At 45.7% G+C, this 23,845-nt stretch overlaps 1 protein-coding gene across 8 annotated transcripts in view; it reads right to left on the reverse strand.

Annotated features, from left to right (window-relative positions):
• BCL2 (BCL2 apoptosis regulator) overlaps nt 1-23,069 on the reverse strand; it is a 158,735-nt gene extending 135,666 nt beyond the window's left edge. For 3 of the 8 annotated variants that reach the window (XM_064480396.1, XM_064480397.1, XM_064480398.1), the window contains exons 1-2: nt 22,003-22,689; nt 20,937-21,794 (exon numbers count right to left, since the gene is read on the reverse strand). In XM_064480396.1, the coding sequence (XP_064336466.1) occupies nt 20,937-21,515 (579 nt within the window). In that variant the 5' untranslated portion in view covers nt 21,516-21,794; nt 22,003-22,689. The other 5 variants (XM_064480394.1, XR_010378199.1, XM_064480393.1 and 2 more) reach the window with 5 other exon arrangements.
• Between the last annotated feature and the right edge of the window lie 776 nt (nt 23,070-23,845).

Genomic DNA, 23,845 nt, shown 5'->3' on the forward strand with positions numbered 1-23,845 from the left:
ACACGATCAACGTGGGGGAACGGCTACCTGGGCAATAACTAGACTATCCAGATAGGACACGAGAAATAATTATAAACCACAGAAAGTGAGGGAGGAAGAGAACAGAGAGAGCCAAGAAAGACACAGAAGTACAAATGTTTTTAAATGTGACGTTACAATACATACGTGTGTATGGCTACAGCAATAAGGTAATCCTAGACCCGACGCAACCCAAAGCCAATGAACCATCCAGACCGATGATCGTAGCTACCGTGGACCTCTGTGCCCCCAAGTAGATCAGCAAAAGGAAGCCCAGCAGTAAGAAGGAGGCCCCTTTGCTTTCACTGATGGCTCATTAATACTGTATCTGCTGATGCTCTGGCCTTCAAACCTCAGAGAATTTTAGCAAGATCCTCTAACCCAACTCCCTGTTTGCAGATGAAGAAATCAGAGCTCAGAAAAGTGCGTTACTTGCCCAAACAGCAGGTCCCTGGGAGGGCCCGATGCAACCCAAGGCCCTTGGTTCTAAGCGCCCTCAGTACTGCGCTGAGCTCACCGACCGTATCCACCTCTTGGTCTCGGCCTTGACGGCTTCTCTCACCTTCCCTAGAAGTGTACCTCCCCATCCTTTGTCTGTATTGGGTGTGTGACATTGTGACATAATAAGAAATAGCTTTTTGGTCCTGTCTCCAGTTCCTGGCACAGAGCTCCTAAAATCCTTGTCATTTCCCGAGTGATGGCGTGAGAGGAACATCTGTTACAGTATTTGGCCTCAGTCCCCAGCCCCCGACGCAAGAGCTCCTAAGGCCCTTGGAATCTCCAGTGATGACTGTCTTCTAATGAGAGGATCACTTCAGGATGGAGGCTGGCCACCAGGAAGGCCAGGGCACGATTAGGGGTTGGAACTCCCAATCTCTGAGAGAGAGGGGAGGAGCTGGAGATTGAGTTAACCACCCACCGCCGGTGATTTAATCAATCATGTCTCCGTAAAGAAACCTCCATTAAAACCCCTAATCTGTAGGGTTCTGAGAGCTTTCGGGTTCGTGAGGGTACTGAGGCCCTGGAGGGCATGCCCTGCCCTCCATTCTTTGCCCTAAGCATCTCTTCCATTTGGGTGTCCCTGAGCTGTATCCTTTATAACAAACCAGTCACAGTAAGTATACTCCTGAGTCCTGTGAGCCGTCCTAACAAATTATCGAGCATGAGGAAGGCATTGTGGGGACCCATGGGTGGCCCGGGATTTCGCCTGGTGCCTAAAGCAGGGGCAGTCTTGTGGGACTGAGCCCCTACCGTGTGGGATCTGACGCTAACTCCAGGTAGCTAGTGTCCAGATTGAATTAAAGTGTAGGACACCTAGCTGGTGTCCAGAGATCTGGAGAATCGCTTGTTGGTGTGAGGAAAACCCCCATGTTTGCCGTTAGATGTGTTGGCAGTGAAGTGACTCACAGGTGACTTCCTGGATCTGATCCCTTTCCTCTTTGTCCTTCCACTTCGGACATGACCAAACTCCATCTCAGACCTTCCTGACAGGTGAGACCCACCAACCTTGCTTCACGCTGCCCAGGAACTGGACATGAGATCGCTGATTTCCCGCAGGAGGAAAGATCCCCTTGCCATGACGACACACCCTAACCTCCCTGCCCTTGACCTGATGGCTCCAAAAACTCAACATGAGTCAAACCTTTCCACGGAATATCGGCTACAACCATTGATTAATGCGTCATATTAACCAGCTGCAGGACATGCTTGTGACCATTTACACACACAGACACACACATTATTTACTCCTAAATAGCACCTCGTTCTATTATCTTTGGTATAGAAAGACAGGCATTATGTCCACAGGTGATTTTGAGTTTATTTCTTATAGGCACTGGACGATAAGCTGGAAGTCTGAAATTATACTTGTGATTGAAATTATACTTGAGAAACACTCACCTATAAAAGTGTGGCCAGGCACCGCCCCCCTTAACTCAGTGAACTGACCCATGCGATCAGCCAGAACCTGGATGTGAACACACTTTGTGAAGAGTTATACAATCTGCCCTGAAACTGTCTACACAGCACCCCATCCATGGAAAAAGGTTTTTCTACCCTCCTCTATAATATCGAAATACGAGAATAAAAAGCTGTCTACACCATGTGATAAACAGTTAGCAATCTAGACCAGTGTGTCCAGTAAAAATACAACGTGAGCCCCGTATGTCATTTCCAATTTTCTGGTAGCCACATTGAATGTATTTTATTCCAACCAATATATCCAAAATATTATTTCAACATGCAATTAACAGGAAAATGATTAATGCATAGTTTTGCCTTCATCTTTTCATACTTTGAAACCTGGTGTGGGGATCCCATCTCACTTTGGACTCGGCGCAGTCCGCGTGCCCTGGAGCCCGCAAGGCTCGTGCTACCACACGGGACGGTGCAGGAGCTGGTTTCAGACAGGGCGTTTTGGTTCCACAGTTTGATGGCACACACGAACCTTTGGTCAGTGCCCAGCACCCTGCCTTGTAGTCAGTAAATGCCCAGCCACCGGGTGGGGCACGTACTTGGTGGGGTGTAGGCTGTGGTGTCGGGACATCTTGGGATGAGAGGAGGCATAAAAGGCTTTGAAAGGCATTAGTCTGTGATGACCTTTTCCCGTTCTCACAACACAGAAGTCTTGGCTCTCATGCTGCCAGAGGATGAAATTCTCGACTGCTCAGGATGAATTCCCAGGCACAGTCTCCTCTGATGCTGTGAGCCATTCCTTCCCAAACCATCTTTAACCAGCCTTGTGGCAGTCTGGTCCTTGCCTCTGAAGTGGCGCCACTAAAAGCCCAGGGAGAGGGCTGAAAACGGATGAGCGCTGTTCTCTGGGTCCCACAGGACTGCGAAATCATTTGCATTCTGTTCAGCAAATTTGCATACAATGGGAGCCAAGAGAGCTCAGCTGGTTTTGCAGGCTGCCCTCTGCCTCCACGGCCACCACTGCTGATCACCTTTCTATGGGGGTGGGCGAGCAAGACACACCGCCCCTGAGAATCAGCATCAGAACGGAGCCCTTCCCAACACAGACAAGAAAATCTGCGTCCTCTAGGGTGAACCAAGGGAATGGACTCTGAGACAGAATCTGGCTGCTGCCTCCTCTGTTGTGACAAGAGTTTATTTTCTCTGACTCTGACCTATGGCCTGAAAACACAGCTTCAGCGGGGGGTGTCCTGATTCAGGACGGTACACACACCTGAGCGCCGTGGAGCTCGGATTCCGGCCCGTGGGCCACCCGGGAAACCAAACTCACCGCCCTTCATTCCAGAAAACCACAGGCTTCCACCTCGAAAGCAACGTTTCCCTGAAAGGACCCTTCGCCTGTCAGCCAGGTGTGCTGGGGGCGATCTCCAGGTAAGGAGCGGCTCTGAGTGTCCACACTCCTCTTTCTTTGGGACCGAGGGGCCCAGGCTGCCCTAAATGACACCACCGGGCAGGCAAGTGTAGAAGGGAAAAGATGCAGAAAACAACTGGATACTATTTAACATTTCTGTTCTTTTCTTTCAGCGGCCTATCTCTTTCTAGGACGATTTCCCAGAGAAATTCCATTTTCATTACAAAAGTGGTTTCGTATGCCAGGGAAAAGGCTGTGGTGCTGTTATTTCTGCATTGTTATTTCTGCTAAGGTCATCTCAGATGGTATGTCTACAGGAGATAAATGGTTTCCTAATCAGGCTTCTCTGCATCCTGTCGCTGGTGATGTTCGCCCCAAGTCACCCCTTCTGGGGCCTTGACAGAAGCGGCTTTCTGGAAACTCCGGGAGAATGGAGAGAGGTGACAGAGCATCAAGCACTCCGTGGACGCCCGGGTTCAAATCCCAGCTCAGCCACCAAAAGCAACTGTAATGACTCCCCTCTCTCCAAGCCTCACCTGCGAGAGCAAGCTCCCCCGACTGTCAGGAGGAGAAATAAATGCGTTAATGTAGACAGAACATTCAGGAAGTGTCTGGCACGGAGGAGGCACCCTGTGACCATCTGCTTTATCACGAGCACAGCTGGGCGCCCCTTTAACGCCACTAGTGCATAGTGGGTCCACCCAGGTCCGTGCTCTCAGTCAGTCAGCTGATACTTATCTGGGCTTGTACTAAGGCCTGACTCTTCAGTGGTGGTCAAATCACATCCATACTCCTCAACTCCTATGAGCCTCGCTGAGCCTTCCTTTGAAATGTCTTCATGGCTGTCCCATCTCAGTGGGAAGATGGGGCAGGTGTCCAGGTGCAGCCATCCAGCACCATCCCAAGGGGGACACCTGCCCCATTATCCCGTCCGCCTCCCTGCTACCCGCCCCTCAACACACACAAACACACACACACACACACACACACACACACACCCCACTATCCTGCTAGAAATCTTCATTGGCTCTCTATTGCACGAAAGTCAAATCTGAATTCCTTAGGGAGACAGACACTCAGGGCCTTGGTAAGTCAGCCTGGACTGTCCCCTCAGCTTCAGCTCCTTCATCCCCCTCATTACCCTTGTATTCTGGCCATGCTGACCTCTGTACTCTCCCACGCTTGTCAGACCCTTCCAGTACTCCGCTCATCTGCACAGGGCAGCCCTCCCCATTCTCCATGAGGCAAGCTCTTACTTACCCTTCAAGACCCAGGCCAGATGGCCCCTCCTCTCTGAAGCCATCCTTAAACTTCCTAGGAAAAACCCGCTGGATTGTCCTATTCACTTGTGTGTCTGTCTCCCCAGGAGACTGCCCACAACAAAGCCAGAGATGGTGTCCAGATGCCCAGCAGGCACAGAGAATGTGGGATGAACAAAGGACCACATTTTATTACATGATGGTTCCAAACTGAAGTCATGAGTCAGACGCTCAGCGTTAAGGCAGCTCCTCACTCTGTGTGTCATGGGACTATTCTAAATATGCGAACACTGTAACGTATGCACAGAGCGATACAGCGAAAACTCCTCCAGAAATCACATACCCATGTCCACTTGGGTCAAGTTCCTATTGATTCTGCATTCAAAAAAGTGAGGTAGGAAAAGACAAGGAACGTAGCAGGTGAGTAAATGTCATTTCAGGTCTCTTGGCCTATTTGAATTTTAATTTAATTTTTTTACACTAACATTGCTTTGCTTCCTCTCTTTCACCTTCCAGAATGAATCATTTCACTTAAGTGGATTTTTCAGATGACTGAAGCCTAAACTTTTTAAATATTCTTTAACCACTGGGAAGGGAGATATCTCTGAGACTTATTACCCACTTTCTCTGAACTCTTCAACTCTGCCGATGGAAAATAAGCCGTCTTGATGACTCAGCAGCACCCTGAGGAACAAGAAAGACCTTCCCGGGCTACAAACCCACTGACAACCTCAAGGGCGGCCGGCATCTTCTTTACTGTCTGCCCCACACAGAGCTGCTCCATCACAGAGCTGCTCCATCACAGAGCTGCTCCGACGGCTGTGTGCTTTAGTTCCTGAGCTCCTCTCAACAGCATTTTTATCGTCTCCCTTAGAATCAGACTCCTAAAATAATTTTTCTAATAATCTGCAGGTTTCCTCTGCCCACTCAGTACTAATTTAACTCAATTTGCTGTTTCTAATGGCAGGGGGAAAAGATGATAATCAATCTTGAGAGAAAGTGTATTTTTTTTTTAATTGGGTGGAAAATTATTCAGCCTTGAAAAGAAATGAAATTCCCACGCAGGCTACAACACGGATAAACCTTGAATACATTACATTAAGTGAAAAAAGCCAGAAACAAAAGGGCAAGTACTGGGGTTCCACTTATACGAGGTACCAAGAATAGTCAAATTCAGAGGCAGAAAGTAAACCGGAGGTTACCGGGGCCTGGGGGGTGGGGGGAAGGGGAAGCTACTGCTTGATGGGTACAGAGTCTCAGTTCGGGGTGATGAAAAAGTTCTGGGCAGGGATGGTGGTGACGGTTCCACAACATTGTGAATGTGCTTAATGCCACCAAACTATACACTTAAAAATGGTTAAAATAGTAAATTTTAGTTATATATGTTTTATCACTATATACACATACCCACCTATATATGTTTACACGTATATTTTTTTTTCAAGCAATCCTGCTAAGAGTGATGGCCAAGGTGGGTGGGGGGTATAGCTCAGTGGCAGAGCATTTGCTTAGCACACTCAAGGTCCTGGGTTCAATCCCTGGCACCTCCATTAAAAAAAAAAAAAAAGAAAAGAAAAGAATGATGGTCAAGCTCTTATAAGTAATGGATGTGACCCAGCATGTGAACTTTGTGACATCCTTCTGCATAGCAGGAGGTGAAGTTACTTCCTCATTCCGACTTGTGTTGAGGATCATCATAATTGTTTAAACAGAGATCTCTGAAGGCATTAACAGACTTTGCCATCCTAAAGGCCTTTTATTAACAAATGACAACACTGGTGACGAACGGGCACCCTTCATTCCCCTGTGGACACTGCGAGTAACCAATCCCAGGGAGAACTGAGGCCGAGAAAGGGCCCGGATTTCCCTTCACCCTGGACACCAGGGAGCCCATCCTGGGCACAGGATCCAAACCTGCCTTTCTCCTGTCCCGAGACCAAGCCAGACAACTCAGGGGTCACACACTAAGCCATTAAAAGAACAAAGATCCTAATTATCTGAAGTCATTGGGATTTTAAGGATTTGTAAAAAAATGCATAAAGCAGCCTTTTAAACAGTATACTGTTGAGTGATAGCTTATAAATTAAACACTTTGGGTTATATTGGACCAATATTTTTGAAGCAGTCTGGCCCATAAAAGAGGGAGGGAAGAGCTGGTGGCCTGTTCAATTCGATGAACACAGAACCCAGGGTCTGGGGAGCTGAGTGTTGAACTCTGTCTCGCTTAGTCAAAGGTTACTATTGTCCCTTTGCCTGAATAATCATTCGCCTTCCTTTTTTGCTTCCTTATGAAGTTCTACTCTCAGAGTTATAATACGTGCCTGGGAGAATGTTTAATTTTTTAATTTATATATGCTTCATTAAACAAACCCCTTAAAACAGGTTCTTGCCTCCTGAATTTGAGTTACTTAATTCTGTACATGAACCTAAAATGAGTTAAATATTCCATCTGTATGTGTTTAATCACACCAAGAGATATAAAAATTAATGAGATCACAGGGGGAAAAAAAGAGATAGTTTAATAAGGAGCCCAGTAAGAGTTTCCTATCTTGTCAGAATTTGGTGCTTAAGTTTCTTTTAAGAAAGGAGTTTCCTGGCCGACACTGAAACTCCCTGAGCCCTGCAGATCAACAGAGCATCCTGTTCAAATGTTATTATGGAAACACTGTGCTGTTCTAGGCCAAGTGTATCCAAATTAAACCAAGGGGGATGGAAATAACTGTCCCCTGATGCAGCGCAGTTGCTAAAGGTGGGTTTGTTTATGAGTAGAATAAAATTTACAGCCAAATATAAAAGCAGATACATCATCATCATCTTATAAACTTGGGTAACATGTCATTCCACCTCTGGACTCTGGAAAAAAACCTGAAGGTCATGCCTAAAATAAGAACAGCAAAGGGCTGAGGACCACACTAGGGGTACAACCGCAGACTTTTCCCACCTTTTGATTACGGCAGCAGGCAGGTTACAATTGACAGTGAGATCATTTCTCTCAACCCAGGAAAGGACGGTGGATTTGTTATTCCAACACACGCACTGACCCCGGGGAGAGTTTCTGAATCAGGTGTCTGGTTTTGGTAATGAAGCAGTGACTGATGATTACTTATTTTTCCAAGGCTATTTATACAGACTATTGGAGCCAAAGAGGAGAGAGACAGAAACCTGTTGTTTCTATGTGTGTCTCTCTTTTCTTTTTAACTCTGAAAGAACTTCAGAAGTCCATGTTGTGAAAGATTTCACCTCCTGTTTGCTAAAATGAAGCCGGCTTCCTAAAGAGTCACAAAAGGAACCCAAAAGTCACATGAATCAAATTGTGATTTTTAGTAGGCTTCTTTTTTTTACGTTTTAAAACATTTCTTGAAGTTTCAGGGGATATCAATTACTACTTGGTTTGCTGAGAAAAAGGATCTGGTTTTGCCTCTTACTAGGCAAAGTTCCTTGATTTTGCAGAACCTCTGTTTCCTCATCCATAATTCCACTTCCTACCCTCGGTGGGGGGAGGTTACTGGGGTTAAACAACCTTCTATCCATAAAAGTGTCAAACCCAGAGTCTGGAACATATTGGGGTTCAATTAATGCTAGTTTCCTTCCTTCCTCCTGAGTTTCAGTGACTGAGGCCAATGACCTATGTAGTGGGGACATGGAAATGGGGGAAGTGGCAGGATCAGTACAAATAATGGGGAAAGTGCTCCAAACATTACAGCCAAACTAGTAGGTCTTCTTTAATCCTACACTGAACACAGTAACGCATGGAAAACTGATGTATGGGCTGTATTTTATTTATATACATATATAAATTTTAAGGTAGAATACTATGTTTTCAGTTGTTAATTTTAAAAAAGCCATTCAGCCTCCTCTAAGTAAATTGCAATACTGCTAGAAGAACCTCAAAAATGAACGCTAGAAGTTAATACTGCCCCATCGGCACTCATGTATCAAATTCCCCTGTTTCTGTTACGTTGTAGCCCCTACACAGTACTTAATTATTTGCCTTTTTACTGCCCTGGCCTCCGCACAACACTGGCTTCACGTGAGGTATGAGAGGCAGTCCCTGATCACCATGTTTTCTGTTACAGCTCCAGCACTCTTAGAAATATCTGTTGAATGAATGAAGTTGAACTCATGTGTAGCTACCATGCCCTTCAGACACTGGGGAAACCCTACTGATGACAGCGCCACCATTTTTTTTTAATTCAAAAAACATTTCACTCAGCAGATTTACGTTGGTCACCCAAAGACAGGAGCCTGATTTTCAACGTAAATAAAAACATGGGTTGCTAGTTAGATACCAATAATCAGAAACAGTCGCTTCTGTTCATACAATTCCACTGCTGAAAGGGGCTGTTTTCCAGAACCCTCACACTGAATTTTAACAAACTCTCACATCCACCAGGCTACCGACCCCTTAGAAGGAGTTTCAAGGTCAAGTGCCCCCAGCTCACAAGCACATCCATGGGTACCGTGTGGCAAACAGTGAGATGTCCCTCTGCCCTTAACATGAAATTCATTTCCAAAGCTGAATGCAAGGAGAGAAAATAACCTGAAATGCAAGCCTATATTTTAATTTTCTTGAAAATGTTTGAGATACACAGTAGTAAAGGATACTATTTTTTAAAATTAGATATACTTGATCAGGTTTCCATGAAGGAATCTGGTGTCCTTATGAAAACATACCTCAAGAAACAGCAGAGTGTAAAGAAACACCTACTGGACTCCGAGTCTGGCAACAAACACCAACTCCTCTTGACTTACTGGCTCTCATGTAGTTTTGTAAGTCAAAGTTTTCTCTTCACATGGGAATAAGCAAATAATACAAAGAGTGTAGGAAGAGGAAGGCAGAGAGAAGTGGGAACCTAGCACCTGCCTCACCTAGAGTTTTGTGAAGATCAAATGGGCCAACAGATACAGAATTCCTCTGGAAACTCTGAAGTCCTCCACTAAGGCAAGACATCACTGAGGTCCCTTTTTCACCTGGAAAAAAATTCTATGAAAACTGCCTTTCATAACTGAATCCTTTCTTCAAATACATCTTCATTAACTGGTCATTAATGAATGTAATTGCAATGTGAATTCTAACAAAATAAAGTTCTCAACCAGGCAGTGTTCATTTAAGAGAATGGGAAATTTAAAAAAAAAAAAAACTCATATATAACCAGAACAATGACCATATTCTTTTCAAAGTGACTATTGAAAAAATAAACCCCACTATAATTGAAGAAGAAATGAGCAATGTTTTGAAGCCTTCAGTCAATCACTATATCTTCCTAAAAATCTCTCCACTCTAGTCCTAATCATTGCATAAAACTGTTATCTTCTCACGGTCCTCACCACCTGTCCTCTCCATCAGGCACACGATGTCTGCTTCCTTTCTGAGCTAGCCCCACACTGTCACTAACATCGCCCCAGTCTCGTGAACTGAGTGCAGCCAGAGTGACCTGTCTAGAAGGCACCCCTGCATTGTGGGACAGCTCCAGTATCATCTTTTTGATCCGCCCCACCGGCCCTCCTCACTCCAGCCAGGCCAGACTCCTGGGTTCCTGCAGCTCACCACGTGCTCCCCTGTCTCTGGCCTTTGTTCTCCATGTCCTGTCTGCTGGCCACCCTCTGCGCCTCCTTCCCGCATCGCTAGGTTACTTCCAGCTCATCTGCCAGGCTTCAGCTCCCTGTCCTGCGAACACTTCCCTGAGTCTAATCTATGCCCCTACTGGGGTTGCATTTCTTCACCCCCAGCTTCCCCCATGCTCCCCTGCACTCGCTGTTTAATGATCTCCACTCCCCAGACGGTAAGCCTGTCTCTCCAGCTCCCACTTGCCCATGCTGGCCCACAGCATGCAGCCAATTAAAAAAAGAAAATCTGTGGGATAAAAGAATAACCAATCTCCTGTTCTGTCTGCTTTAATTGTATGATCCAGCACACACACACAAAACAACAATTATTTTCCGGAAAACACAGAGATGCAATTGGGCCCTTCATAACACGGACCGGGACATCCTTTTCAACAGCATGCCGAGACAAACAGGTAGAGAGGTTTGAAGGAAGAGTCGAGTGTCTCAACTTGTATTAAATTTCCCCAAAGTCTTCACATTCGAAAACCACTAATTTACTCATTGGCCATGCCCTTTCACTAGTCCCTACAAAAGGTATTTTCAAATTCCATTTGACATGTACTTTCATCAGTTAATTTTTAATTGAGCCAAATATTAAATGCTCACATTAACCAGAGAAAGCAGGTTTAGCTACTGATTTGCAGTGACAGCTTGTGTTATTCTCACACACAGGCCAAGCATGAAATAGAAAACTAATAACCCCTTAAGTGTATTCTCAAAGTATCATTTATGGGAAAGAAAACTACATTCAAAGGAAACTTGCATGATGGCTGTCATTTCTTTTTCCCCCAGAGCCGCAAGCTGTTACAAAGCAGGGAAGCTCATTTTCTCACGGATCCGGAGCAGCTCAAGAATCCCACTGTCACTGGATGTATTCATTAGGAAGGAATCTGGCAGGAGCACAGGGGACAGATCCTTTGGAGAACGGGCCAATTATCTGGGTGTCCTTTAAATTTGAAGTTTCTGAATTCACTCATAGATAAGCCACTTGAAGAGGGTCTGGCAGTGGCAACATAACGCACAGATGGCCACTGAAGAAACAAGAGGGAAGAAGGGAAGACGGGGGAGAAAGAGAATTTGCTTGTGGTTTCATTCATGGGGACAAATCTGGAAGCTGACACATCCCTCTTTTTAAAAAGCCCCCGGAGAAGTACGGCCCAGCTTCGTTACCAGTAAACAAATCACACAGTCCTTCACCAACAGATGACAAATGATGAGTCTCAATGCTTTTGAGCTTGCTTCATGCCAAGGAACGAGGGCTCTCAAAATGCAAATTCCACCAGATCTTCAAAACCACAGAAAGGCTGCAATGCTTGCTTTAACCAGAACCGAGAACTCAGCCCAAAGCTGCCTGGCCAGTGGTTTGCTCCATGCCACCCTTGGTGCTCTTCCTGTCGGTCAGTGTCTGAAGAACTGAAATCCTGGGTCTCTCACCTCTGGAACACTGAGCTGTACTCACTCCCATCCTCCACTGGCTGCTTGTTTTTAGGGGAAAAGAACTAGCATCCCCTTTATCCTTGTGACTTTTATGCTATAGTTCTTCTATATTTGGGCTACAACACTAATCAGAGAGGAAAAATCACTTTTTTCCCACTGTGAGAACCATGGACAAGTTCTGATTTCTGTAATGATAAGGTCATGAATCATCTGTGATGTCAAGACTTCATCTGGACTGGGTTTGACACATAAAACACAAGAACTGAGAGCAACCGTGCACATCTATGCAGACTGTGTGCATGTGTTCTCTGCATACACAGATACAGTGTGTCGACTGATGGGCTGCTGGCTAACATTAGCATGAAGGATGTTGATTCAAGTTGAACGTTCTGCTATAAAGCAAAATCTAGATTTCTCTCCGGGTATGAATGACATACTTTTTCAATTCAATGATGAAGGATGAAATCAAAATAGGAATTTTCCTTTGTTCATTCCTATTAAATATGAACAGATTTGTGGGATGGGACATTTGGAACACATATGTCCCTATAATGGGACATTACAGAGTGAGGCACACATACTCTATGAAGAAGAGGAGTGGGACAACATTAGTCTGTTAGGATGAGTTTGACATCCAAAGCCCCTCACACTCACTTTATTAATCCATTTATTTGATCAACAATCATAGTGTTCACCTACCGTCTACTATGCTAGGTGCAGGTTAAATTGAATAGGAGAACTATTTCATTAAGTGAGGAAGTACCAGTGAAGGTGAACACCTTCGTTGGGTCAGACCCCTACAAATGGAGGATACTATTTGGATGTTACAACAACACTAATCTGACTCAAGTTGAATTTCTTTTAAGGATGCAAACTGGTCATGGAGAGCCAAGCTTTGAACAGTACAGCTTCAAGTGATCACCTTAATTGAATCCACAGAAGTCTTCAGAGGACTGTCGGGGAAAGGCGGTATAGAAACAGCAATAATAGAAGGTAGAATCAGCAGGGGCAGCGAGGACCACTTGTGGAAATGAAAGAAGACAATGTACATGGTTTGGGGAAAAGGCACAGTGTATTTCAGCCCCAACTTCTCTCTCGAGTTCTGGATCCTTCAGGCCAACTGAAACTGGGCATTTCCACTTGAATATCTTACTGGAAGCTCAAGTTGAAAATGTCCAAAATCAATTTCATCACACTTACCCCACGAAACAGTCACTGTTCTTATCTTTCCTTTCTGCCTTAAGGACAGTATCATTTCCGAACCAGCTGGATTTTGAACTTGCATCCTCTGCTTCTTTCCCTCCCTCGTTCCTCATGTTCAATCTGTTGTCAGTCCTTTGGGTCCACAACTCCAGGACCCCCCACACACCTGTCCTGTCTTCTCCATCCCCCACTCCCTGTGGTTCAGACATCCAACCTGGTCTCCACTGTCCAGCCTCAGTCATAGTAAATCTTCCACAAGCCCACACATCCCGGCTTTTTTCAGAACTCTTTCAATATCCTTTTAAGGTCTACCAAGTTAAACACGAACCTCTCAACTTCAGAACCCAGTCTTATCGCACAAGAGATCTCTATGCCCCAGTCAAGTCAGACTCTTTACAATTCCCCGATGATGTCTCATACATTTCTGCCTGCTCTGACTCCTCCAGTCCAGCGACCTGAAATGCCCTCTCCCTGTATCTCCTCCCTATTATCTCCCCCATGAAACTCTTGCAGATCCCCTTCTAGCTGGACCAGATCGCTCCATCCACTAAAGTACGTCAAGGATTACAGCAATTTACACAGTACTTATCTTAGTCTCACTACTGGTTGGTAAGTTTCTTAAAGGCAAAGGTTATCTTCATTTTTCACCCAAGTGAAACACCCGGCATAGAACTTTGCACATAGTAGGCTCTCAATAAATGTTTTTTTCCAATGGAAAAAGATAATGGGCATGCTCTACAAAATAACAAGATCTCTGTAACCATTTCCATTTCCATCACTGTCCTGGTTGTTAGGATCTCGGGGTTAAGATTTGAGAACAACTGCTCATTTTCCTTGACTAACACTTCCTCACATCGTTTACTTCTTTAATATTTAGTAAGTGGCTCTGCCTCACTATACTTACAACTTTGTTATAAAATAGCTCAAAACTACCTCTAAAACTTTTCAGTGTTAAAAAGAGAGAGAGAGAGAGCAGGAGAAAGGTAGATACATAGATTGATATCCCAGCAAGAATTCAGAGAAAATGGCTAGGAGATAGTCCTGAAAATTTAGACTTAGAGGTGCCAACTGGCATCCTTTATGGACTTGCTTTTTTCCCCCAAGAGATAAAAAATCAGTATCTAAAGATAATGATATAATTTGTAATTAATTTTATTTCTATGCTAAATGGAAGAAGCTATCGAATTAAGAGAACTAAGTATCTGTCCCATAGTCTGTTAGAAAATTCTAATGCAGCTGAGTGGACTATTTGGCTGCAATTCGAGTTCAAAGGTAATAATGTAGATAAGCCATTCATCATGTTGAAAGAAGAAGAAATCTTAGCACTGGTGAAGAAGACCGGGAAAAAGTCAAGAAAAGACAACTTGCAACACTGATGCCTTGCCTGGTGCTCCAAGCACTAAAACTCATCAACTCTCCATATTCTTCTGCCACTTAAGAAAAGACAGTTGAAAATCGAAAAATATAGTCATTGGAACTGTCACAAGAAAGATGTACTGGTCTCAATGGTAAAATTTCCCTTGGAAAATATAAGCTTCACTTGACACAGTGGGTCCTGGGGTTGTGTTCAGGAGACCTAGTAAAGAGGAGAGTAGAGTCGATCATAAGCTTCTGACTTATTACACTGAAGTCCGAGGGAGCTGATGAGCTGATTATTAACTAAAAATGGAATATGGATCCATCCCTGAAATTCTGAAGGCAAACCATGGAGCAGAGTGGAAATACTAGTGAGCTGGTCAATCGGCTGGGAAAATCACCCGAGTACCTCTTAGTGCTTGCAAACGGCCACGCCAGCATGTCAGGGAGATTCCCTTTCTAACATGTTTAAGAGGGTGTTTGGGGACTTAGTCTTTAGTATAAGCTGTTTTAGTTAAGTTTAGCTAATCAAACTTTATTCAAGGCTGGGGTGCAACCCCCACTCTCCTCTCACACTGCAGAGATCAGGGCCGGTACAAATTCTTTCAGCAGAGTCCATATTTTCCCTGCACCAGAGTTGGAATCTATGATCTCTGGAGGGAAAGCATCATATCTGATGGCAGAATTTTTCCTTGTCCAGCTGCCTGTAGCAAGACTGGGGTAAGAGTCGTAATATTCCAGCTTTGACAGACCCCTTGCTCTGCTCCCTCTTGCTGGTATCTAGACATAACGGCTCTTTCCTTCAGGCGAATCCCACCCTTCACATGTTCAAAGGTCACAAGGAGCTACCCCGCTGGCGCTTTTGCTGTGGTGGGATGACGGGCAGATAGGGGACAGTGATGGAAGTTGGGGTAGGGTCACAGTGAGAAAGCCCAAATGGCTTTGGAGAGATAGAAACAATCACTCCATCATCATTCTCACCGAAGGACAGCTGGGTTTGTCTTCTGTCTGGCAAATAAAGAGCAGATAAAAAGTGTTGGCACTACAGAACCGAGCGCAGATCCGAACAGGCAGCCATCCACAAAAATACTTTTAGAAATGAAAATGGCTTTGTCGTAATTTCAAAAGTTTTACAACCTCCGTCTGAAGAAAGGGGACCACGAATAAAAGAGGTTAGATGGTAAACACCTGCTCTCCAGGGACACCAGCATGACGGTGGACAGGAATTTACGTAAGTAGCATTTTGGAAGAGAAGCCTCTTAATAAACAGAACAGTCTTAGAACCTAAAACCAAACCAAAACAGAAGCTTTTAAAAACATCTTTCCCCTGTTCTGGTTCAAATTGACTCATATTTTTCTGTATACCAGAATGATTTAACAAAGACAGTTCTTCCAATTAAGCTAGTCTAATCATCTTAATCAGAGCCCTGATTGTCTTTTACTGAAAAATAATTAACAAAATACTTTTAAAAATGAAGACTAATGTTTATTAAGCCTTAATAACATGTATAAAGCACCTAGTGGGTAAATATTTAACAAGGGAACTCCCCTGCCTTTCGGTTCTCTTAAGCGTATGTCTGTGTAACACGGTATTTTTAAAATGATCTATATTTCTCTTCCTAGTTAAATCAGGCCTAATGCACACATGAACTGACATATGTTTAGAAATAACTTTTTCAGAAAAAGTATGTATGCAAAATAACACGTACTTAGGTGGGTTTTTTTTTTTTTTCCTCTCTTTTTCCCTCTAACTTTGAGAGTTTAGAATCATGCTTATCAGGCTGAGTGGCAGCTCTGAGTTCACGAGGACACCTCCAGCACCAGCCTGTGAGGGCGCCCCGGGCAGCGGAAAGCCTTCCGTCCTGCACCCCCTGCTAACCCAGCGCCGGGCACCTGGCAGGCCTGCGATCCCTTTTGTGGATCTCAGTCCTTGACTGACTCTCGTCTTTAATCCTATTTCGACATCAATCCCCGATTTTGTCTGAATCAAACCAAGAGGAATGAAAGAGAACCTTCGCAGTGGAGTCACTCGCCGAGTGGTCTCCGGTGCAGAGCCGGGGGAAAGGGTGACCAGCTCGCGAGGTTACCGCTCTGAATAAGGTGCTATTAGATTACCTTAAAAAGGTTTAACAGAACCTTTGAACCTCAAATACAATATATCTCCGGGGGGAGAAAAAAAACCTTTTCACTCATACACTACAAAGACGGTGTTGTCTCCTCGCACAAATGCACTTCTGCTCAAATGCTGCTTTGCTGAACGATGGCGAAGACATGATGGGTGACCTCAGAAATGGGTGCAGGGTTGCGCTGGCGGGGAGAGGCCACTGTTAGTACACACAGCACCCACTCATCTGCTTTATGAGTGGGTTTATCATTCCTCCAAAAAGCTGACTAGGACTGGGAGTAGACATAAAGAAAAACTGTAAGAATTTGGCTTAAAAAAAAAAATCTGTGGCTTTCTGTTACCTGGTGTGCTGTGTGACCTGATGACATTTAAGCAATCTGAAATGTACCAGTTCAATCAAGGATTGCTAAAAAGATCAATCAGTTCTCACTAGAAAGCACAGCTGAAAAGTAACAGGATGCACCAAAGAAAGCCATGTTTTCGACCGACATTAAACAGCAACAAAGGCTCTAAAACAGAAAAGAGAACTGAGTGAACTATAAAATTTTAGAAAAGTCCCCACGTGTAATCACTCAACAGCACACGACCGCAAACTCTAGGAGCACTCATGTACCTTTTTCTACAAAATAGATTATTGGGAAGGGTCATATGATTCTCAGCAGGCAAAAAGATGCACTTTCCCAAGGAAAGTTCATCATTAAATAAATAAATTATTTAAGACTGGATCATCTTCGGGCTATTTTTAATCCTCTCATTTTGCTGCCAAAATTGGCCATAAGCAGCTGATATTCAGCCACTAGAAAAATGATGCTTTTTCTTTTTTTTTTTTATGGGGGGGGGGAGGTAACTTAAATGATGCATTTTCATATCTTTTGCAACACTGGCCTGAGAATGCCATTGCTTTCCAGTTAATCAAATGTTTGGGTGGATGTGGACTACATGCAGAAAAGAGAAACTGCTTGCTGACCAACTAATAAAAAGGAAGCTAACCTCTGCTGGATGAGGAGAAATAAGTTCCTGCCTTCCTAAACCACAAAGACCAAAAGACAAACACACACAAAAATGTCACACTGCCATCTCATCAACAGAATGAAGTCAATTGCCTGTTTAAGGCAGCTCATTTTGGCAGCCTTAAAGCCACCAAGCAAAATGCTGTAGCATTCCTCAGTTTGGAGGGCGCTCTCAATGTTCACTCCCCATCAACCTGCCCAAATCTCAGCCTTCTGCTTGCCAAGAGCCCCTTCGTCATGAAGCAGTCTCAGGGCCACTAAACTCATCTACAGAATTTAAATTGTTACAAGGGGATAAAATAATACCTAATGGAGCTATGAAAAGAGCTAACTGGAGTAGAAAAGCTACCTTATTTTAATGTGGTCAGTAATGCCAATACAAGTTGTATAGCGGCTGTGAAAAACATTTCTGAGATGATGGAGCTTATAATAACATATCCCTTCTCTCATTCTAGTCTATTTCTTCCAAAGGTCAGATCACTCAAGAGGACACATGGGAAACAGTCAGTGTTCCAGGTATGAACCTGTGAAGCCACTGGAAAAGAGACACTGTAAGACCTATCTCAGATTGTCATTCTTCCCACAAGACGTCTGCAGGAATCAATGGTCGATGCTGGTGGCCAGCATCTCTAACTTTCACGTGCACACAAACACCTGTAGATGTGTGAACCACAGATTCTGACTCAGAAGCTCTGGGGTGAGACCTGAGATTGCATCCCTAAGCTCCCAGGTGATGCTCAGGCTGCTGGTCTGTGAACCACACTTGGCACAGCAGGATCTCAGACATTTCCTAGGACTGCTGCCGCCTCACTGCTCCACTGTCCTGTCTCTGTCTGGATGCCTTATTCAGACCTAGGAAAAAGCCCCACCCCACTCTACGTCCAATTTCTTCTTTAGTCTTTACTTAATTTGTAGGCTTCTGGGACCATCTCTCAAACGCTTATCATTCCAAGGCCCTGCTTTCTACAAGTTATGGAATATGAAATGCAAACTGTTTTTTTATCGGCCTCAGAAGTAGCAGCAGCAAAGAAAAAAATTTTAAAATGGACCTTTAAGCCTAAAGCCCCATCAGTATAGATTCAGTAGATGAACTGAGTCCTGTACACAGTGCAAGTCATTGTCCACTGTGAAAAGAATGCCAAGTTTCTTCTGAAACTTGACCATCTCTGTTGAGTCCTTTACACCATAAGGTGCAACATATTATTAGAGATGCAACCCCGATTGGTGCAAATTTGAAGGAAAATCTGTATGACAAATGCTTAACATAAAAATTTAGATTAATAATGCACCTTTGAAAGAATGAGTCAATCAGACTCTCAAATTCTACCACTTTTATTCCAAAGTGTACATTTATGATTGCATTTCCCGATACAAACTTTTATTTTTGCCACAGCCCTTTGTTTTCCTATTTAGTCATCCATCTATATGTTGTCCTGAAAGCTACACATTTTACCATCAGCTATTTGTGCTTCTCTATTACTTATTTTTACTATAAGACCTTTTGTCAAATAAAAAAGTTTATCATGTTCTATGGTACGTCATTGTGGTTTGGCATCATAAAACGTAGCCTCTACATTTATCAACCTCAGATACCTGTTGACCACAAAGATAGGCTCTACTGAGAAAACTTTATTTTGAAAGGAGGAAAAAGGGAGCCTTCACTTAGAAAGAAAACTCAATCAATTGTATGGGATGTTAATATACCACAACTTGACAACAAAGATCAAGATTATATCTTAATTTCTATCATAAACATATGTCTCCGTTTTTCCTCTTTTTATTAAATTACTTGACACATGACAGTTACCACCTTTGATTTCTTTCAACTAGAAAGAAAAAAAAATTAAATTTTTTTCACAAAAATATGAAATAGTGAAACTGTTAAATTTGTTTTACTTTGGTCTTAAATGATCCTTTTGGCGTCTGGAAGTCCCTATCTCTTTGGTTATGGTGGTTAAAAATAAAACCACTTACTTAACCAAACATTTAACAAAAATATTTTTTTCACCCTTTACTGAATTCTTCCAGAATTACTAAAGATCTGATAATATGGGATCTCAAAAAAACAAACAATTCACAAAAAGCATTTAAACTCTGGAGATTAAATAAGGATGTTTTAAACACTCAACAGTGGCATCAATATTTTGTCAACTTTGGTCAAGTAGGATCAGATGTTCATGTTAGTCATCTACTTTTCTTGGCCTTTTCTCTTTTTGGCCCCTTAATATTAGCATACTCTGTAAACTGTAGTAAAATATGTAATGTGCTTCTTGAAGTTGAATCCACTTGTAATGACTTCTAGGCTTTTTAATCCTGTTAGGTCCTATAAAATAATAACACAAGTAATTCTCCCTAGAGACTATAAAAGGAAGCACTGAGTTGCATCCTTTTTCAAAGACGATTCTTCAGGTGAAAACAAAAAGTGTGCAAAAAAAAAAAAAAAACCTTTGGACAAGAATCATTCCTCTTTTACTTTTTTCATAAATTAATAACTTGGGATATAAAGTATAGATTTCACTCACACTTCATCAATCTTGGGACCTGTACCCATCCCCCGGAGAATCACACACAATAAAAGAACTTTATGGTAACGTGCTGGAAGCTCGATTTCGCACAACAGTACCAGAAAAAAAATCAGCTCACAGATGTTCCTCAAAAATACAAGCATCAATCACTTCGGCTAAAGTCAGAGCATGAGAATCCACAGCTAAGAATCAATTCTCCTATGCTTTATGCAAATACCACAGATGCAAGCTTTTCCAGCAGAGGAGACCACCAAAAGATAGGGATTCTAGGTGGTGAAAAGTAAAAGATACTCAAATTCCAGTAAACCTCAAAATCATACACAAGTTATAGAAACAGAACACAGGGTATGGAAGCCAATGCAAATTCTGTCACTGATGAGATACCACAGCTGAATGTTCTTCAAAACCCTGGGCGATGCCCCCTTGGGAATGTGGCACACAGTGTAGGCGAGAGTCCCTGGACTTTTGGAAAGTCAACTAACACCTTATCTTTTTACAAACACATTCAAATTCTCCAGGGAAAAGGGCTACATTGGTTTTTCTTTTTGGGTAGATTTTACCAAGTGAAAAGGCATGCTCTTGGTCTTCTGGGGGAGTCTGTTCTTCTAATTGGGTGGTTCTCAAATTTTAGTACAAAAAAGAAACCCCCAGGAGAGCTCATTTCTCACGTGGACTGCCAGGACCCAGCCTGACTTCTAGTTTACGAGTTGTCCTTGCAATCTCTGATTTCAACCAGCTACTCAGGCCAGGTATTGTGATGCTGGGGATTCTTGGATCTCCAGTTTGAGAAACCTGAAGGGGTGCCATTTATCCCAAGAGCCTACTGAATCTAGATCTTTGAACCTCAGCGGCAGACAAGCAAAGGAAACAATTTTGGCGGTAAGCAAGATCACAGCAGGATTGGCAGAGAGAGCTCTGTATAGGGGAAAAGGGAGGGAAGCCACAAACCTGATTTTATTGCATTGGCTCAGGGGCCTGCCCTTGGCCCAGCAGCCCACCCACACTCCAACCAGCGCATCACAGACCCAAGACATCCAGCCCAGACTCACATTCAACCAGATATGCACCTACCCAGCCTCCGTTATCCTGGATCCAGGTGTGCAGGTGCCGATTCAGGTACTCAGTCATCCACAGGGCGATGTTGTCCACCAGGGGCGACATCTCCCGGTTGACGCTCTCCACACACATGACCCCACCGAACTCAAAGAAGGCCACAATCCTCCCCCAGTTCACCCCATCCCTGAAGAGCTCCTCCACCACCGTGGCAAAGCGTCCCCTCGCGGTGAAGGGCGTCAGGTGGAGCTGGCTGGACATCTCGGCAAAGTCGCGGCGGTAGCGACGGGAGAAGTCATCGCCGGCCTGGCGCAGGGTCAGGTGGACCACAGGTGGCACAGGGCTGAGCGCAGGCCCTGCGGCGGCGGCGGCGGCGGCGGCGGCAGGGGCGGTCGGGGGCGGCGGCGGCGAGGTCCTGGTGGGCGCGGGGGTGCGCCCGGGTTGGGAGGAGAAGATGCCCGGCGCGGGGGCGGCCCCCGGGAACACGGCACCCGCGTCTCCGGCATCCCACTCGTAGCCCCTCTGCGACAGCTTATAGTGGATGTATTTCATCACTATCTCCCGGTTATCGTACCCTGTTCTCCCAGGGTGCGCCATCCTTCCCCCGAGGAAAAGCAGCCGGGTACCAACAGCACCTCTCGCCCCCGCTTCCCGCCCCACGGCCCCACAAGAGAGAATAGTTATAATCCAGCTATTTTATTGGATGTGCTTTGCATTCTTGGATGAGGGGGTGTCTTCAATCACGCGGAACACTTGATTCTGGTGTTTCCCTCCTGGCATGAGATGCAGGAAATTTTTATTTAAATCCCTTTCGGATCTTTATTTCATGAGGCACATTATTAATTTTGTTAATATCAGTCTATTTCCTCCGTGATGCTGAAAGGTTAAAAAAAAACTAAGTCAAAATCAGGTGCATTTTCCTTACACACTGGGGAACGCAGGTCATACACACTGCAAGTTACACAGCTAAAAAGAATGTATTAAACTGCTTGGAAATAAACTTACTCGAATGCACTTAAAGTTAAAATCTCAAATGTTTCCATTGAAAGTTACATTAAACCAATTTCCTGTGCAAAGAACTTACTTGTATTTTTTAAGGACAGCATGATCCTCTGTCAAGTTTCCTTTTTTGTGAAAACAAAACAAATGCATAAGGCAAAGATTCCATCAGTCTTCAGAACTCTCCAGTTATAGCTGCTTTGAAACTTCCAAATGAATCAGGAGCTGGGGGAGGGGAGTATACAAATTAGGAGAATTTCCAGTTTGATTCCCAGACTTCTCCTTTACAGAAATGTCAATCCTTAGAAATCCCAAACGGAGAGCTCAAGAGCACGAGAAAAGAAAGGCAGCGGCGGCGGCAGATGAATTACAATTTTCAGTCCGGTATTTGCAGAAGTCCTGTGATTTTCCCTCTCTCGGCAATTTACACGCGCGCACACACGCGCGGGCACAGACATGGATCTCTATCCGCGGGACCGCTTCACGCCTCCACGGGAGAGAGACAGGGATCGGGGGCCGGTGGACGAGCCGGGAACGGGGGCAGGAATCCTCTTCTGATTAAACTCCGAACGGCAAATGCATTTTCCGAAAAGCTGCTTGATAAATGAAGGCTGGACGCGCCCGGCCCGCCGGTGCCGAGCGCGAGAAGCCCGCGCTGTGTGTGGTGCGGCCAGGGGTGGGGAGAAGGAGGTGGTGGGGGAGGGTTTTATTTTTTCCTCTTTTCCTAAAAAGGATAACTGCTACGAAGTTCTCCCCCCCCCGGACCCCCTCTTCCGCTGCACCCCACCGGCGCACCCCGCCTCCGGGCTGCGCACCCTTTCTCCTCCTCCTGCTCCTCTGCGCGGCGGCGCTGGCGGCGCCCGCCTCCCCCGCGCTCTCGCCGCGCACCCGCTCCGGGCGATGACGGCCGCGCCGGCGGGGAGGGCCCGGCGCCCGGCACCTTCGCTGGCAGTGGCGGCGGCGGCGGCGTCTCGGCGGGGAAACCGAGCGCGGCGGGCGGGAGCGCGACGGGCGCGGGCGGGGGCGGGGGAGGGGGCGGGCGCCGGGAGGAAGGGGGCGGGCGCGGCGCGGGGGGGGGGCCTGGCCTCTTACTTCATTCTCTCTAACCGACTGGTTTCCTGTAGTACGTCACACTGTTCATTCAAAAAAAGAAGAAAGAAAGAACCCTCCTCGGAGCCGCCCCACCACCCCCTCCGCCCTGCTCCCCTTCCCCGGTTAAAGGAGCCGCGGCCGGCCCGGGAGCGGCGCGCCCGCCGGGAACACATGGCGCGCAGGGCCGCGGCCGGGGAGGGCGCGCCCGGGACGGCCCCCGCCCGCTCTGCCCGCCCGCCCGCGCTCCGGGCCCGGCCGGTGGGTGGCGCGGGCGGCGCAGGCCTCCCGCGCGGCCGCGGCGCGGTGGGTGTGCGAGGGGCCTCCTCCGGCCTGCGGCGGGCCCGGCGCGCGCTCGGGGTCTCCGGGGCCCGCGAGGGGCCTTAGGGGCGCGCGGGGAACCGCACGCGGCCGGCCGGGTGGCTGCTGGGGAGTGAGGGGACGGGGCGCCGCCAAGAAAACAAGCGCTGGAAAAGCGCCGGGAATCGCTTAGACCCTTCTACCGTGTGTGTGTGTGTGTGCGCGTGTGTGTGTGCGCGCGCGCGCACATCGTGTTACCAGCGCTCGGCCGAGGCTGACCTTCCCGTGAAGAAAGGCGACGCTGCCCATTCATCAGCGAGGGAAGCTCCAAGCGTCGTGTTTCCTTTCCAGTTGCTCCCTAGGTGTCCATGCAGAACATACACTCCGGAGACACCATCCCTGATCAAGGCTAGACGTAGCTCCCAGTGGCCCAGCGGAGAAGCTGGTAGGGGATACCACGGGCTTTCAAGTGGTTAAGTAAATATTTTTCCTCTGCTCCTAGCAATTTTGGCATTGGGTTAGGGCTGGACGCCGCGGGG

This window comes from Camelus dromedarius, chromosome 28 (assembly GCF_036321535.1).
Source record: "Camelus dromedarius isolate mCamDro1 chromosome 28, mCamDro1.pat, whole genome shotgun sequence".
Taxonomy (NCBI): domain Eukaryota; kingdom Metazoa; phylum Chordata; class Mammalia; order Artiodactyla; family Camelidae; genus Camelus; species Camelus dromedarius.